Source organism: Melanostigma gelatinosum (assembly GCF_949748355.1).
Source record: "Melanostigma gelatinosum genome assembly, chromosome: 7".
In the NCBI taxonomy this organism is placed as follows: Eukaryota; Metazoa; Chordata; class Actinopteri; order Perciformes; family Zoarcidae; genus Melanostigma; species Melanostigma gelatinosum.
In genome coordinates this window covers 25,609,858-25,626,122 of record NC_136640.1, presented here as the reverse complement: position 1 = coordinate 25,626,122, position 16,265 = coordinate 25,609,858, and the positions used below count along the sequence as shown (strand labels likewise).

Sequence of the window (16,265 nt, the reverse complement as noted above, 5' to 3'; positions counted from 1 at the left end):
TTGCTGCTGCCTGCTGTTATGACAGAGCAGCCAAGTGTCTTTGTCTTTGGCAGTGTGGACTTCACTCAATGAGGGGAGAAGCTGCTCCGACGTCAGGCAGCAGACACCTTTCCTTCTATGACCCTTTTTAGTCAAAGCGTCGCGAGGGTTCGTTCGTCAACTCTTCTTCAATGAGTCTTCACTGGTGACACTGATTTAAAAATAACTCCTAACTTGAGGAAATCAAAATGGGGAAGGAAGTGCAGTTTACTTTTCCTTTCATCTTGTAATTGTAATGACATTGCTGAGTTTCCTGAAACTTACAGCAGTGCTGCAAAACTCTTTCTCCTCGAAATGGTTGTGCCTAATACGTTTTGGAAGAATCTCAATTGCTGCCTGGATTGTTCTTCATGTCGTGGACCGACATGAAGCGGTCGGGAGGATGGTGGGCACACGGATGCAGGACTTTGCGTTCTGTGTCCTGCTTGTGGTCGGGGTGAGGATACTACAACACATTGCCTCGAGACAGACATCAAGCTTCAGTTGCTACAATATTGTTGTGAAATAAATTCAATCAATGACAGCAAATGTTTTGCAGGCATGTTCATTAAAAACAGGTTGGAATTATGTGTCATTGTTCTCCAAGACTTTCTTACCTGTGTAACAATCTCATGGACCAGTTAGAGCACAGAGAGAGAGACCTCTCCGGTCTACAGCCAGAAACACAATTGTGGGCAATATGTAATTGCGCACTTCACAGATGGTGTCAACCACAATTGATGTCCTTGACCACCATAGCATTAGTTAAGCCCTGCCGAAAGCCTGGGGGAAGCAAACCAACAGAGTGCCGAGGAGACATTCATTGTCTGTGACATTCTGCCGCCATTGGTTGTACGTCTCTGTTACACACTATTACATTCATCATTAGCTTCTATGGATCCTCTGTGTCCCTGGGTCTTATAGACACCACAGTGTATGCCTCCGATATATGAAACTGTCGGCCCAGTGAGGTCCCTGTGGCTCTGGAGCATCGTCTCCGAGACCACGGGGAATATAAGCTCATGGAACCTCTCATCCACAGTGTCACATGAAAAGGCAACAGTTCATCTGTGCTGCTAAACCTCCACTGCAGTGAGCGCTGCCTTTGGTGTAACATGAACTGCACATATTCAAATGGTCATTTATTAGCTACACTGAAAGCCAACTGAAGTCACAAAAGCCAGTGTAGTCAAATATCTGTGCTAAAGCGATTGATATCGTACATAGTAGTTACACCTTTATGCTGTATGTTTTACTTTGTTGTCCTTGTTTTTATTTTTATATTCTGTGTAAAAAACAGAGTCAAATCCCTTGTATGCGCACGCATACATGACCAATAGAGCTGATTCTGATTTTAAATTCTCACAATACTTAAGTCTTGAGAGATACATCATGATGTCCTGCTATCCTCCAGGCCGTTGAATGAGAGGGCTGAGAACATGTTGGACAGCGATGCCAGCAGTGGCACAAACACAAAGGAAAGTAATTCAGCCGAGGACAGGCTGTCGTTAGCACTGGTGTTAAAGGTTAAAGGCCACAACATGTAGCATCTACACTGACCCACATTGACCTTTACAGGTACAGGAAGCTGCTTATTGTGCTACAGGAGCCATACTAACAGGACAGGACATGATTAAGAGACTGTCCCAAATAATAAGAAATAAAAAACATCAATGAATATTTATATGTGTTAAATCATGAGAAAAACAACACGTTATAGTGTTCCTAGCAACAGCTACCGTTCTTTATAAAAGGAGATCATATTGTGACTGAATTATGCACAGACGTGTAACTGTCTTCCATGTCCTCAACAGAGTGGACTTCCATTTTACAGAAGAAATAAACCCCAATATGATTTCAATGACATCTTAAGCCAAAAGCACAGCCTTTCTGTACTTCAGAGCAGCTTCATACTAATTGAATTATGCTGTATCAATGTTAATATATTGAAATGTATCGCTACATCATTTATATTTCACAGAAATAGAACTGTATGTTGTCTCCTGTCCAAGCACCAGGAAAGAGGAGCTTTGATTGAAATGTGTCAGTGCCAACAGCTCATTACAAATCACAACACTCTGCAGCTCTGATGAATAATCCCTTTACAGACGGGGGCTGCAATGGCTGAGAGCCAGAGGTTACCGCTGCGTGTGTGCTACTCGCCTGGTGAGCAAGGCAGCTTTTTGTTAGACATTTGAGGGTTCTGCATTATTAAGCACGGGCGAGTCAAAGATTGATGAGGAACACACCCTTTCTTCCTCCTGTCAGGAGGGCAGTCCTACCTACAGTCACATCCAGCCCCAGAGCGGCTGATGAAATAGTAAGATGGCCCAGGGAGCGAGAGGCTGCTGTTCAGACACAACACAGCAGTGTCTGACATGACGGTAACCCCCCCGGCTGCGTAAAGGGGAACTGTGAGTATGATCTGGGCCTCCAGGGGGATGAACCAGAGAGATCAGGGCACTTGTGCCCTTCAATCCAAAGCGGTTAACCACACAGACTCTGAGGAGGGAGGCTTGTTTCATGCTGGGGCTTGAGCAACATATGGTCAGTGGTAGCCATGCAACCCAGCATGTGAGGTCATGCAATCAAGAGTGGTGTAAACTGGGGGTTGTGGGAATCTCTGAGCACTGTTGATGATGCATTATCCCCGAGCCTTCATACATCAAAGGAACTCTACCCCCCCCCCCCCCCCCCTGGGTTTACTGTGTCACTGTATCTCCCATGAGGCAGTTCTTCCTGTTTGAATTATTGACCATGTGTGCATCTGCAATGAGCCACCGCTCTGTGATTCTAAGGGCCTGACACCAAAAGCTGATGTCTTGTAATAGATGAGGAAAATCACCAGACATTCAAATTGGCCCAGAATGCCGGGTGCATTCCAAATCTCTTTTCTATTTGTTTCTGTCAGGGTTTCCCTTTGAATTGATCTCTTGTCTACAGTGTGATGGCTCTCCACTATCACCTTCTCCACTACATGTTCAAAGACTGTAGAATACTGCATCATTTCCAGTGGTGCAACAAATAAAAAAGTTCAAGTTCCTCACGCTCTGGTCTGTCTTTTCTGATACTTTGTCACCATGTCTTGCAAACTGGTGATGATGATGAAGGTGGAGGGACAAAGAAGAAACGACAAGACAGAAAAAAACAAGACAATAGAAAAGAAAAGAAAAAAACAGGAAATAAGAATCAAGTCAAAACTAATACATGAAACGTGAATGATGCTTATACGTAGCTCAATAAATATGTATGTCATGGCAGATGCTGTGATGACAAACTATCAGTAAGGGATGCATCATGGTTTTAGGGGCATCGACTCCGTGTGCTATTGATCTTGTGTCCTGCCTACGGAGGAGGAGAAAGCCTTTCAGAGCGTGTTCTCATGAGTCTGCTGCTGCTGCAGCAGACGCTGCTATATCTCTGTGGAGTTGAACCAGAGGTTAGCTGGAGGACTGCTGTCTCTATAAGGTGGGTGTTGATCTGAGGAGGAAGGCCCAACTGACCAGAACATTCACTATCTGGAGGGCTTCGATTGGAAGGTTGAATGTGTCATTGGTCACATGACAGTATGACACACGACAGCTGAAAATAAATCAACTCTCATTAAGTGAGCAGTTCAACATAACAGGCTTCTCTGCAGGGCGTGTTGAACTCTTCGTATCCTCATAGAGATCAATGCGACTCTACCAGAAGAGATAGAAAATGCCTCAAATACAAATCTGTTTGAAATGTATCTCCGTAAAGTTGTGCAACGTGAGAACAGCCTAGAGTGCAAACAGCTGAACATGAGCAATGGACATGAACGTTCAGAGCTCTGCTGGTGAGATGACGAGGCTACATGATCAACGTCTGCTCGCTGGACAGTCTGCTGTTCATCTCAGCAAATGGAACAGGGGTTTCCATTTGTTCCAATTGTTTTACTAAAGATCACAATGATTGTATGAACGTTACTTTAACCGCTGTATGAAATAGCTAAACAGGCTTCATAGTCTTTATGTGTGGTTTGAAATCTATCTTCATGATTAAAAACATCTTCCTCTCAGATCGCCTCCTGCTCATCTGCTTTCTTTCTAAGAGTTACAGGTTCAAATGGATACCTCACGTCTGTGTATTCAATACAGAACTAGAGTCAGGACGTGCTTACCCTAGTTTAGCATGAATTCACCTGACAACACCTCTAGAGCTCACGGATGAACATGTTGAATCCTGACTGTTTAATCCGCACACAACAGCTTCTGTGTTAGCCGAGCTGGTCTGAGCAGAGTGGAGGCTGTAGCGTGGGATGCTAGTTACAGACACTGAGCTAGTTGTCGCGTTGGTCTCCGGACAGACACGATTGAACTCGGAAACCTCACTGTAATGACGAGACTCCAGGAATTCTATGTGCCAGCTCTGCTCTACAAACGGACATGAGACTGATGTTGATCTGCTCAACTCACTCACTCAGCAGGAAGGCGGTGACACATGTCACTGATTCATCCCGTCATGGCTTTATGAGTGAGGCTTTATATTGAGGAGTGGTTACACAGGATGGTCCTCAGAGAGTAGAGCAGAGAGGCAGCTAAACATCTAATGCACGTGATCAGTCAGCTGCTGCTAAATCCTGAGAGCAACGTACTGCTCCTCCAACATGTGCGCTAAAATGTGAGGAATTGCACAAAAGATGGAAAATGCAACTAATTCATAAAATGATGAGCTATAAAAAGCGTCCCACCACTTTTGGATTGTACCAGAAATGTGGTCACTTGAAGAGGAATAATGTTAATAATTCTCTGGTGAGTTGGTATGATGGTGAGTTGTCATTGACCTGCTGATGAAGACGTTGAGAAGTGGCCTGAAACTCAAGAAAATGACTTTGTGGAACTATGATATTAATGTTTCCCAAATATGTTCAGAGGGACATCCTGCTGATGTTGACTCCGCTGACAGCAGATCCTCATGTGTTCATGTTTGTACCTGTTGATCAGGTCTTCATTGTCGTCACTCTCCATCTCGTCCTCGATGGCTGCCTGGAGGTCACCGATCCTTTTGAAGGCCAGCTTGAGGTCTGCTTGCAGGCTCTGATTAGCAGCCTCTAAGCTCTCAATGTCCATTTCCTGTTAAAGAGACACGAGTCAGCAGAGCAGGACCCACGGCTGACTTTTTGTTGATGGATTCTCCTTAAATAACTGTGCTGCTTGCTCATGATAATTGTCAGTAACTTGTGTCATTGTGACCTTACCAGTTCGTGTTTTTTGCGGCTGGCCTCGGTTTCCTTTTTGGCCAGTTCAGCCATCTCCTCTTTGACGTCACGGATCTGTCTCTGCTGACGTTTGTTCTGCTCCTTCTCTCGATTCTCGCTACTGCTGCGTTGGTCCCGTTCCTCTGTCAGCTTCTCCAAGTTCTCCTTAAGACGAGCTACGAGGGTCTGAGCAGCAATAAAGAGAGATGGTTCCACAACAAGGTCAGGCCATATAGTATCATATAATATACGTATATACACATATATACATGTGCGTTAAAAAAAGCATGTTCCCGTCGTTCATTTGAATGAGATCAGTCTGTCAGCAGAGTCAGGGCGCCAACACAGAGGGTCCAGCAAAAAGATCAACCTGGCTCAACTTTTGCTGGTCCACAACACGACATCATCTGTCAAGTTGCTGATGTGGCTAATTGAAGACATGCTGGCACACAGTCCTGGTAGATTAGCTGATCCCTGCTCTCTCTCTCAAAGCCTGCTAGAAATGTTTGCATTGTGATTCATGAGCTGAGAACTGACAGTCACTGAGCATGTTGCATCTGTAACTCAGCCATGTTGATTGCACTTCACAGATGAGATCAGGTGCTATCTGACTGATGGGCTGCTCCTTGTGCTCCGTGTGCCCTGACTGCTGTAAGGCCCTTCTGGTGGGGGGGGGGCAGCATGCTCAGTGAAGCTGCTGCAAATGGTCCAAAATGCAGCAGCACGTCTGGGCTTCAACCAGCCAAAGGCGGCTCATGTCTCTCCACTGGCTCCCTGTTGCTCCTCATATTAAGTTGCAGTCACTAATGCTCACCTACAGAGTGGCCTCGAGCACCCACCTACCTGAACCCCCTCATTCAGCTTCATCAGCTCACTGCGAGGCAACATATCTCAAATCCAACCTCTGACTTCCCCAACTCCATTGGATCAACAGAATCCCTCTCTTGATGACCTCCTCTTCCGAGAGTATTTACTCAGTATGTTCCTTCTCTCTGTCTCCATCCTTCTAGAACTCTGCACTTATTTCTTACTTCATGCACCTGGTAGCCTCTCGACACGTGTGTCGGGTGGAATGTGACACAAGTGCTGAGGAAGTTATTCCCAAAGGCCTCTCCTTCATCTAGTGTGGCTGGGACTGTTTCTGCACAGATTGTGTGACAACTTTGTGTTTTGGCTTCTGATCGCCCTTCAGACCCATTGATCTATTCATTAAACTGGAACTCCTGGATCGTATTTCATGCCTCACTGGTACCTGAAGCAAAATGAAATTTTGCACGGATTGATGGCGCTCAATGAAAAGTCAGGGGAACACCAAAGTTATTATAATGAATCCTGAAAGGACCAAAAATATCTGCACCAAATGTCAAAGCAATCCAGCCCATATCGAGTGATTTCACTCTGGACCAAAGTGGTGTTCCAACTGACTGATAAAGCCTTTTCATACGTATTTTAACGTACTCCTAATGTGTTTGTTTATCGTTATAAAGCTCCTTGTATGTGCAAACGTACTTGGCAATAAACTGGTTCCGATTGTAGAAACCTGCTAGTATGGCTAAACATTCAATATTCACAGTATCCTTATTATTTTGGCCCTCAAAGATCAGCAACGACCAATCCCGTGTTCAAACCTCAGTACTGAGGCATAACAACCTTTGCTGATATGGCGCACCAACTTCACTAAGCTGCTGTAGCAGATGAGCATAAAGCACAACACATACTCAATACATTCCTGAAACAATGGAGTCTCCACAGCACCCGGGCAGAAAACAATGTTAACTATTGATGAGCTTCTTTGTATCACGAATGCATTGGAATGGTGCAGCACTTGCATCACTATGTTTGTGTTCAGCAGTGTTTTAACAGCTGACTCCGATAGAAGTCTTTCAATCTGCAGCCAGCAGCATACTTCATCAGTGAGCAAGCTACTGCATTAGCCACCAGCTCTTCCATATTTCACATACTGAGTGGGTGTAGAACTGTTCCCCTCACATCTGTATTGATTGAGTTCTGCTACCTCCAGCTTTGATGAGTAATACTACTCAGGCAACCTGCAATATTCACCCACTGCAGCTTTTAATGCTGGTGAGAAGCCATAAAAAGCCAAGCAAAAGGCAGCATCTGTGTATTTTCCTAACTCTGTACACTTCACCACAGGCTACAAAAATCACATGTAATAAATAGATGTTGTTGTTTTGACTTTGGAGCAGATGGAGTGTGCCTGGAGGTGAGCACATTGCACAGCTAGTGATTACTAAAGTCAACCTGCAGAATTGAGCGCTGGGTCATTTTATCAGTGGGCGAGAGAGGATGGGAGCCCTGGGAGCGTGCAGATGGTAACCTTTAGCCTTCACTTGTGCTTTTTGTCTCAGGCAAAGTCAGAAAATAATTTGAAAGTGACAACAAATGCTAGAGGACAAAGTAAAGCCAACTGGCAGTCGTCTGAAGTGTTGTGGAGATGTGCTGCAATGTATGTTCATGTTATCATGACCTTTCTCTAACCTCACCCTCCCACCTCTTCGCATGTTTTCCACATGCTGCAGCTCCTTCTAACACCACACTCCTCCACCTGTCTGACGCTCTCACCTCCAGGCGTTTGACCTGGGTCTTCTCAAACTCTAGCTTGGTCTCCAGCTCGCGGATCTTGGCCTCCTGCCGGCTGACGAGGGATTTCTCCACCATGGACTGCTCCTGGAACTCCAGCTGGCTCTGGAGGGCTTGCATCTACGACACAAACATACACACATGTAAGTCACTGTACTTATGGCCAGAATAAAAACACAGCTTATTGTCTGAATGCAAAGCTTTTCATCACAAAGAGGAGACACTCCATGGAGAGTGCTGCACCACTCTTCAGTCTTTACATGTTACCACTGTCATCATTTGTAAGCATCAATGTTCATAACTATGCAGATAACACTAAACTCCAAACAGCTGTTGATACTTGTGACTTGAGCTTATGACAAACTGATCATTGACGCAAAACGTCCAACTAAACTGTGTGCTCTCACCCCTGCTGCATTTGGTTCATGAACCAAGAGAAGCACAAAGTAGAGCATTAGATGAATTTTAAATATTTCAAACTTTGTTTAGATTTGGTACATCAGGTCATCAGTACATAAGCCTCAAAGAACCGGTCCAGGCAAAACCTATGACCTTGGGTCATAAGAGGACATCATAGTCCTTGTACAGTACAGATGGGGGGGGGGGTCTAATCAAATCTTTGACTTGGCAGGTACAGCTGTGTCGGATGGAGAAAAAGATTCATGCAGCTGCAGTCATTACGAGGATGACAGCAATAGCATGTTCAGCATTATTGCCTGTCTGAGTTGGGACACCAAGTTGGCCATGTGTCACATATTGCAGTGGCAATCCTGCTTGAATGACACATCAAGGGTTGTATTTGTTAGAGACCAGTGCAAAGGCAAAGCAAGGTGTCCGATGCAGCGCTGCACATTCATGCTTTTAACTTTGTACATGCGATTCTCTTCTGGACCCGACAGCAGGGGGAGGACCTGCATTATGAGACTCACAGTGTCGTAACATAAGGCCGGCACAAGCTCTTTTGGCAAAAAATAATATGATCTATCTGCAAACCATGAAAAACACCCATCTCACTTTCCCAGAGGCCAATCAACATACTTAGACTGTTTGAGTCAAAACCAAAACCCAAAAACAGTTCGTGTACGATCATGAAAAGGGAGGAAAGTAGCAACTCTTTACGTTTGTGGACCTGGAACCAGCAAATGATTGTCTTTCTAGGTTGAAAAGTAACACAAGCTCAAAGTGACAGGTAAAATAAAGCGGTCCTGTTCTTGAACCTCTGAGTTTCAGTGGTGATGCTGCTTTGAAAGGTAAGTCTTTGGATGAAAGTATCTAAAAGCCAGAGCTAGTCATAGACAATGGTCATCTGATCATGCTAGAAGGCATTAACTGATAAGTCTGTATGCTACCAGATTGGATCCGGCTCACATCGAGTTCAGATCTCAGTGAGTGTGGACAGCATGCGGACTCAATCCACTTATCAAACACAGCTCTCCATCATCTGCCTCCCACACAGGAGCTCCTCTGAGGAGAGCTGAGCCCAGCTGAGACCTGCTGTCTCAGTCCTGCTAAGTTACTGATGATGCTGGTGCTTTCTTACAGCCCCTCATTACAGTTGTTCCCTCATCACCAACAAGCACAAATACTTAAATATCTCACTTGCTTTGAATAAAAATCGATTTCAGTCGAATGTCCCTCTTTTATGATCCAGCCTGTTATTTATGTGGTCAGTTGAGTTGGTAAGGGACCCAGCAGGATGGGAGATCACTGCTGCATTTGATAGAATCAACTTATGAAGTCTATTTTCTAATTGGTTACTGAGCCCTTCATGTATGTGAAATGAATTCAGGGCAGGATTCCAGTTCACTCGTCCTGCTGGTCCCCTCCTCTGGTCCGACCAATACTTTTTAAAGCTGATAGTTTTCACACCGTCACATCTCTCTCTGCCTGATTAACTGTGATTCTAAATGGAATATAGATGTTAACTGTATGTCCTTGTCACATCAGTGGTATGTTGAGAGCAGGGGATCAGCATCTACCTTCTCCTGAACCTCCTGCTTCTCCTTGAGGGCCTCCTCCAGCTGGGCTTGCAGGTCACTGATCTGAGCCAGGTTCTGGGCCGACTGCAACCACAGAAACACACGAGAGAAGCAAAGTCAGAGAAGCATGGTACATTAGGTGGATATTAGACATGTTTTCTTTTATTCCATATGATGGATGAATAAATCATCAGAAGTATATCAATTATACAGTATGCAGACTATGTATGCAGCTAAAATCCCCCAAAACAAAATCTAAATCCATCAAACTCCAAACAATAAAAAAGAGCCCGTTAAACACAATGACATCACAGTGATATTACAGAGACAAATAAATCAGGTGAAAGCATATCAATGCATCTCATTTCAGAGTGACCTGTGTGAAACATCTGAGCTCTTCTTCATCGTAGATGAAGCGCTCTGCTACAGCCGCTCCCACCGGGAATTCAGCCGCTTCACTTCAGACAGGAAGGATGAATTCATTTGGAGCCGGTGGAAGCACATCACTCATCATTCCATGAGCAGTGGAAAGGAAGCACTTTCATTTCCCCTCGCTGTTCATCTGCATGTACAGCTACATTCATACGAATGGGAGCTCGACAAACACCACCGCTTTTTAAAAATGTCTCAATCGGCAGCGATGAACGGCGTTAAATCAATTCCATGTAAAGCTTGATACAGGGATTAGAGCTTATTAAAAAGAACTTGGGATGCTTTTTGACATGATTTGTGGAACCTGTGTTTGTGTGAGTGTGTGTGTGTGTGTGTGTGTGAGTGTGTGTCTGTGTCTTGGGGCAATGTTGACGTACCAGCTCTCTGATATGTTGGGCAAATCTTTGCTTTTTATTAAAAATCATACACCAGCCAGTCAACTTGCTCCATCTGTTTGATGATGGATGATTGAGTTGTATTGCTGACATACAGTATCAGCTGTAGAACTGATCACTGGGTGTTTATGGGAATCACTTAAAGGTTCTCTGTTGAGTGACAGCTTGTATAACTGCTGTTTTTCTATGAGTGAGTCTCCGTTTAGTTGATCTCGTGCATGTGCTTGAGGACACATGCATGAACACGGATGAGACATTGATAAGTGATTATTTCATTTGCATTAAAGGCCTAACTTAACTCTAAATCCTGTTTGAGTCAGTAAATGCTATCATCATTTTGTTATTATACTATTGATTTCAGTCTCCAAAAATGTTTGGTGTTGCTTGAGCTTGGTTTCAGATGTAGTTCAAGGTGTTCAAGCAGCTGCTTGGTTGCTTGTGTGTATGAGTTTGAATTGGCCAATCCAGTGGCTGCTCTGTGGGTTGAGCTCCATTCCATTCGTAGGTCTTTATATTAAGCAGTCATGAAATGGCTGGAAGTTTAAATGTAGGTAGAAGTAAGGAACCAATTCATTGTGAGATGGAATATAACAGACAGACACATTAGAAAGTCTAAAAACAAAAGACAAAAGCCTTTTTAAAATGATATTTGTAATAAATATTCCTTTTCATAATTCCACTTTAAAACGTGATTAATGAATGATTTAAATAATACAGCTGCCTAAAGAAATGGAAGCATTAATTGGCTAATGTAATTTGCAGGTGCTAATGTTATTCTATGACAGATGAAGAGGAGAACAGCGGACCTGAGCCACAGCAGCCTTGTGCTTCTTCATCAGCTCGTTCAGGTCCTCCTGGTCCTCCTCCATCCTGGACTGCAGGTCATTCTTCTCTCTCTGCAGACGACTCAGCTGCTCCTCCAGCTGAAGGACACCAAGAAAATCAAAGAGATTCGTAAATAGATCAGCCCAGCTGTGTGAGAGCGCATTAGACATGAAGTGGCAGCTAGTTCCCCAACCAACAACAGAGAAGACATCCCACAAACAGGATCCGTGCTTCACACAAGCTCTTCATTCTTTCTGCTCTATGAATCAAATGTTTATCATTTGATAAAGTCTACAGATGATTGTGAACAGTAACATCTATCAAGCATAAAATGTGACATCATCACAAAGTTAGAAAAGCTTTTAGTAGAGAACAATATCATTTACCATAACCTCAACAAGAGCTGCTAATCACTAAATGTACAGCTCAGAATAAACTCTCAGATCTACAGTCATGACACTGTGCACAGTTAAAAGTCAAAGGTGATGTAGTACATGTCTTTGTGTATTAGCAAACCCACCGGGCAGCAGTACTCAAATAACATGCATGTGCAATTGTGTGCAATGCTGCCAGTGGAAGAAAACAATCACGCTTCAGGAAAATGAGTGGATAACCATCAAAAAGGATCCCTAATAAAATGTACGGACAAAGATCACACACACTGCAGAAGCAAGGCCAAAAGCATCTCACATCTACTAGCTGAACACAAACATTGATACAATTAGCACATTTTATACCAGTCCTGTTGAAGAATCCCTGTTTCTGTTTGTCATGGTGGTAACAAAGCTGCATTCTCTCTAGTGTCCACCAGGGGGCGACTCCTCTGAGAAATGACTCTACTTCTCTCTTGATTTATTCCCTCAGTAAACATTGTAAACATGAGTTTATGGTCTCAATCTCTAGTTTCAAGTCTTCTTCAACACAGCATGATGTTCATTGAGTACATTATGGTCCATTTAGAGTCACACAGACCATGAAGCAGCAGGTTGCCTTAGGGCGGGGCTACACAGTGATTGACAGGTCGCTATCCCTGTGTTGCACGGTCTGGGAGTTGTCTGTGTTTTCCTCTTGAATATTTAACCCTTTCACAGTGTGTTTTCACTTCATGAAAATGAATTGTAATGTTTTGCTCACCTTTAAATGTCTTATTCATTGTTCAGTTGTACTTAGCTCCGGCCTCTTGTATTCACTTCTGGTTCCAAAAAACACGAATGGCAACATGCAAAACTCGAGGCTTCAAGACATGTGACCACGTCTGGACTACAAGAGATGTCTTGGCTTGAAATTAAATTAAACTAATTCATAAATTAAACAGTGTGCACCATTCCTTTTGAGATAGTACATATGTGATTCATTTTTGTCTTTAGAATATGCAGAAATGTATTATTTATCATTAGTAACAGTATAATTGTTGGAATGCTGTTAAGCATTCCAACTATTGTTCTTCGAATCTTTATTCGACTTCTATTTCTTCCGTCCCACCTCTTCTTCTCCTTCATATTTTAAGCTACAGAAACCGTTCAACTATTAAAATGTTCAGCTCTTTCACCAGAGGGGTGCTATGACTTTTCATATTTCTAACCTTTAAACTTTTTGAATTAAGCTTTTTGCAATTTTTATTTTCAATGGGATCTCTATGGAGAATATTTTCAAATCCTCTTAAACTTCTTCAACTTTCAAATCCTTCAACTTCCTCATACTTTCAGCTACAGACACCATTTCAACTTTACAAAGTTGAGAAAACCCTGAACTATTGCCAACATGATTCAGCTTTTCGATATCTTTTAAACTTTTTGAACTGCAGCAATTTAACTTTTATGATTTTTCAGCCCTTTTCTGACTTTATAATGGGTGTGTATTGCGCAGCTTAGAGTGCGTGATGTCACCGCTAGAGTGAAGAGCAGCTTGAGATTCTTGTGAAAAAAACATTTGTGTTTTGCCACTATGTCCACAATCTTCACTCTTCATGCATAATTTCTGGATGTAGAAGTAGCTAATCTTGTCCTTGTCGTAGAAAAATTACTGTGGAATCCCACAGATTTACACATTTGACACGGAAGCCATTAATTGAGAGGAAAACCAAATTTCTGCTCCATAGAGACCAATGTTAAATTTTGCTTCAAAAACATCTTCCACAGAACACGGTACCCCATTTCTATATCTTTCCCCCCTCCTCCACACCCCCCCCCCCACACACACCCGCCATTTTAAAATAAAAGCCCCACAGAATGAATCCTAACTGAAATGCTTGTGATGAGCCTGTCATTTAATAACCGGTTTGTGTTTATCTAACATTATGATTCTGTCTCCTCTCCCCTTCTCCCCCACACCCCATTTCAAAATAAAAGCCCCAGAGAGTGAATTCTAACTGAACTGCTTGTGATGAAGCCTGTCATTTAATAACCTCTGTTTATGTGTCAAACATTATGATTATGTCTCCTCTCCCCCTCCCTCCCCCACCCAGTCCCACCCTTTCAAAATAAAAGCCTCATGGATTAACTGTATTTAAACGTTTAGCTCAAAATTAGGCTTTTTTGTTGAAATAATGAATGCTCTTACTAATACTGCGACAACTACTACTACTGCTAATATTTCTAGTATTACCACTACTACTTCAACTTTTGCTGTTGCTACTATTACTACTACTGCTACTGCTATTACTGCTACCATAAATATTATTACTACCACTACTGCTATTACAACCACTACCACGACCATTATTACTTATACCACAACTGCTAATACTGCTATTCCTGCTACTACCAGTACTAATAACCAGTACTAATACTACTACAGTTATTAGTACGACTGCTACTAGTACTACTACTACTGCTACTTCAAAAACTGACTTTACTATTACTTCTACTACTACTACTTATTATACTACTACTACTGTTATATAAAATACTACGACCACTACTACAGCTATTACTACGACTACTGATACTACTACTTCTACTATTTCTTCTAATTACTAATACTTCGACTACAACTTCTACTACTACTGCTACTACAAATATCACTACTGCTACAGCTAGTACTTATTCAAATGCTACTAATACTTATACTGCTAATAATACTTCTACTACAACTTCTACTACTACTACAACAAATATCACTCCCGCTGGAATTCTTTTAAGCTACAGAAACCATTTGAATATCAAAATGTTCAGCTCTTTCAGGAGAGGGGTGATATGACTTCATATTTGTAATTTTAATCTTTTAGAATTATTAAGCTTTTTGCTTTTTCTAGTTATTAGTACCATCATTATTTATATAAATTCAAAAGCATATAGTATCACACCTTCTTGCTACTGTACCATCACACAGTAATATATTACATTATATTTCGATTTTAGGTAATCTATAAAACTGGAGGGATATTTTCTAGGCACACTGGTGTTTACATTGTATACATTTATAAAGTTAATCTACACTTTCCCTTGCACATCTCCATAAATAGTTATAAATCAGAGTTATAGTCTGGAGCTGTGCTTTGACTTAGTGTGTGTGCCACTCTATGCACAGCAGAGCTTTTTCCTCCAGCCCCTCTTATCACAGGGCCCAACGGGGGTTATATAAGGCCCCAGTCATAACCAAGACATCCAACTAGAGGCTCGTACCTTCAGCTGAGGGCAGGGACTGTGCTGAAGTAATCCTATTTCTGCAGTGACTGGGATAATATAGAAAAGAGGGAGAGAGGTTGTTAGTTCAGGGATATGGATTAATAAATGATGACTGATGTGACGATGTGAAAAGGCTAATGAATCCATTTGCACAAAGCGAGTAGTTGAGGAGTCGGGGACAGGTCGAGCTCACACTGTAGCATCTATCTGATTAAGAAACAGTCCATTCAGGAAGAAGAATGAACTCAAATCACAGAATCAAAAGACAGCTTCAAAATAAGGATTTGGATTATGAGGTTATTTATTGCTCGTCTATTTATATTAAAACCAGCCACTGCTGAGACGTATCAAGGTGCACTTCAGTGACTAAAAATATCCACGTGGAATCTGGGGCAAATTCATTTACACATCACACTTTCCCATATTAAATTCACCGTTGGCCTCACGGAGTGCTAATCAAAGCTTTGGCAGCAGCTCATACTCTGCAGCGTGGGGAACATTTTGTGATGAACGCTAGAAAAAACGTGACAGTCAAAAGCATCAAACTTTCATTTAACACATTTACCAATAGGCTGTCAACCCAACTATGTTGCTCTGCTCTTTGTTTTGTATTTCCTCTCAGGTTGCCGTGGCTCTCTGTGAGACAATTTTCTCAAAACACTGCAATTACGGCGATAGAACGGCGGGATTACGGTAAAAACGGCAAATCTTCTGAAAGAAACGCTATTTGCAGGATTTTTATCTTGGTTGAATTGCAATGCATGATGTGGTTGCAAAACCCTCCATTTATGTAATAATCATTTCTGTCATCGTAGCAGCCTCTTACTTCCCCAGCAGGCTGGATGTTTGCTGCAGAGGTCGTCCTCAAACACACCATTGCAAACCAAACAGCAGGTTACACCTTCATCTTATCCTTTTCACCTTCTACTAAATGGATCATGTCTTTTGAGGAAAACCTTAGGATGCATTTGCGTGGAATACTTGCTAAGCTTCTCCAAACAGCCTGATACAAAACCAAAATGATAGCTGGGATGAAGCCATGCATGGCTTGACCAATAAACAACCCCAAAATAAAGAATGCAGGACCATAAACTGCGTGGAGATTTTATTTGGATGGAAGTGGGAGACTCGTGTCTTATACTCACTTAACGTATGCCTTAAGTATAAG

General features: G+C 42.5%; 1 protein-coding gene across 6 annotated transcripts in view; it reads right to left on the bottom strand.

Moving 5' to 3' along the window:
- Positions 1–16,265, bottom strand: part of myo18ab (myosin XVIIIA b) — a 155,784-nt gene that overhangs the window by 10,561 nt on the left and 128,958 nt on the right. For 4 of the 6 annotated variants that reach the window (XM_079272197.1, XM_079272194.1, XM_079272198.1 and 1 more), the window contains 6 exons: positions 11,453–11,569; positions 9,820–9,903; positions 7,823–7,960; positions 5,240–5,425; positions 4,975–5,114; positions 3,066–3,110 (listed from right to left, as the gene is read on the bottom strand). In XM_079272197.1, the coding sequence (XP_079128323.1) occupies positions 3,066–3,110; positions 4,975–5,114; positions 5,240–5,425; positions 7,823–7,960; positions 9,820–9,903; positions 11,453–11,569 (710 nt within the window). The remainder of the gene's footprint in view (positions 1–3,065; positions 3,111–4,974; positions 5,115–5,239; positions 5,426–7,822; positions 7,961–9,819; positions 9,904–11,452; positions 11,570–16,265) is intronic. The other 2 variants (XM_079272199.1, XM_079272195.1) reach the window with 1 other exon arrangement.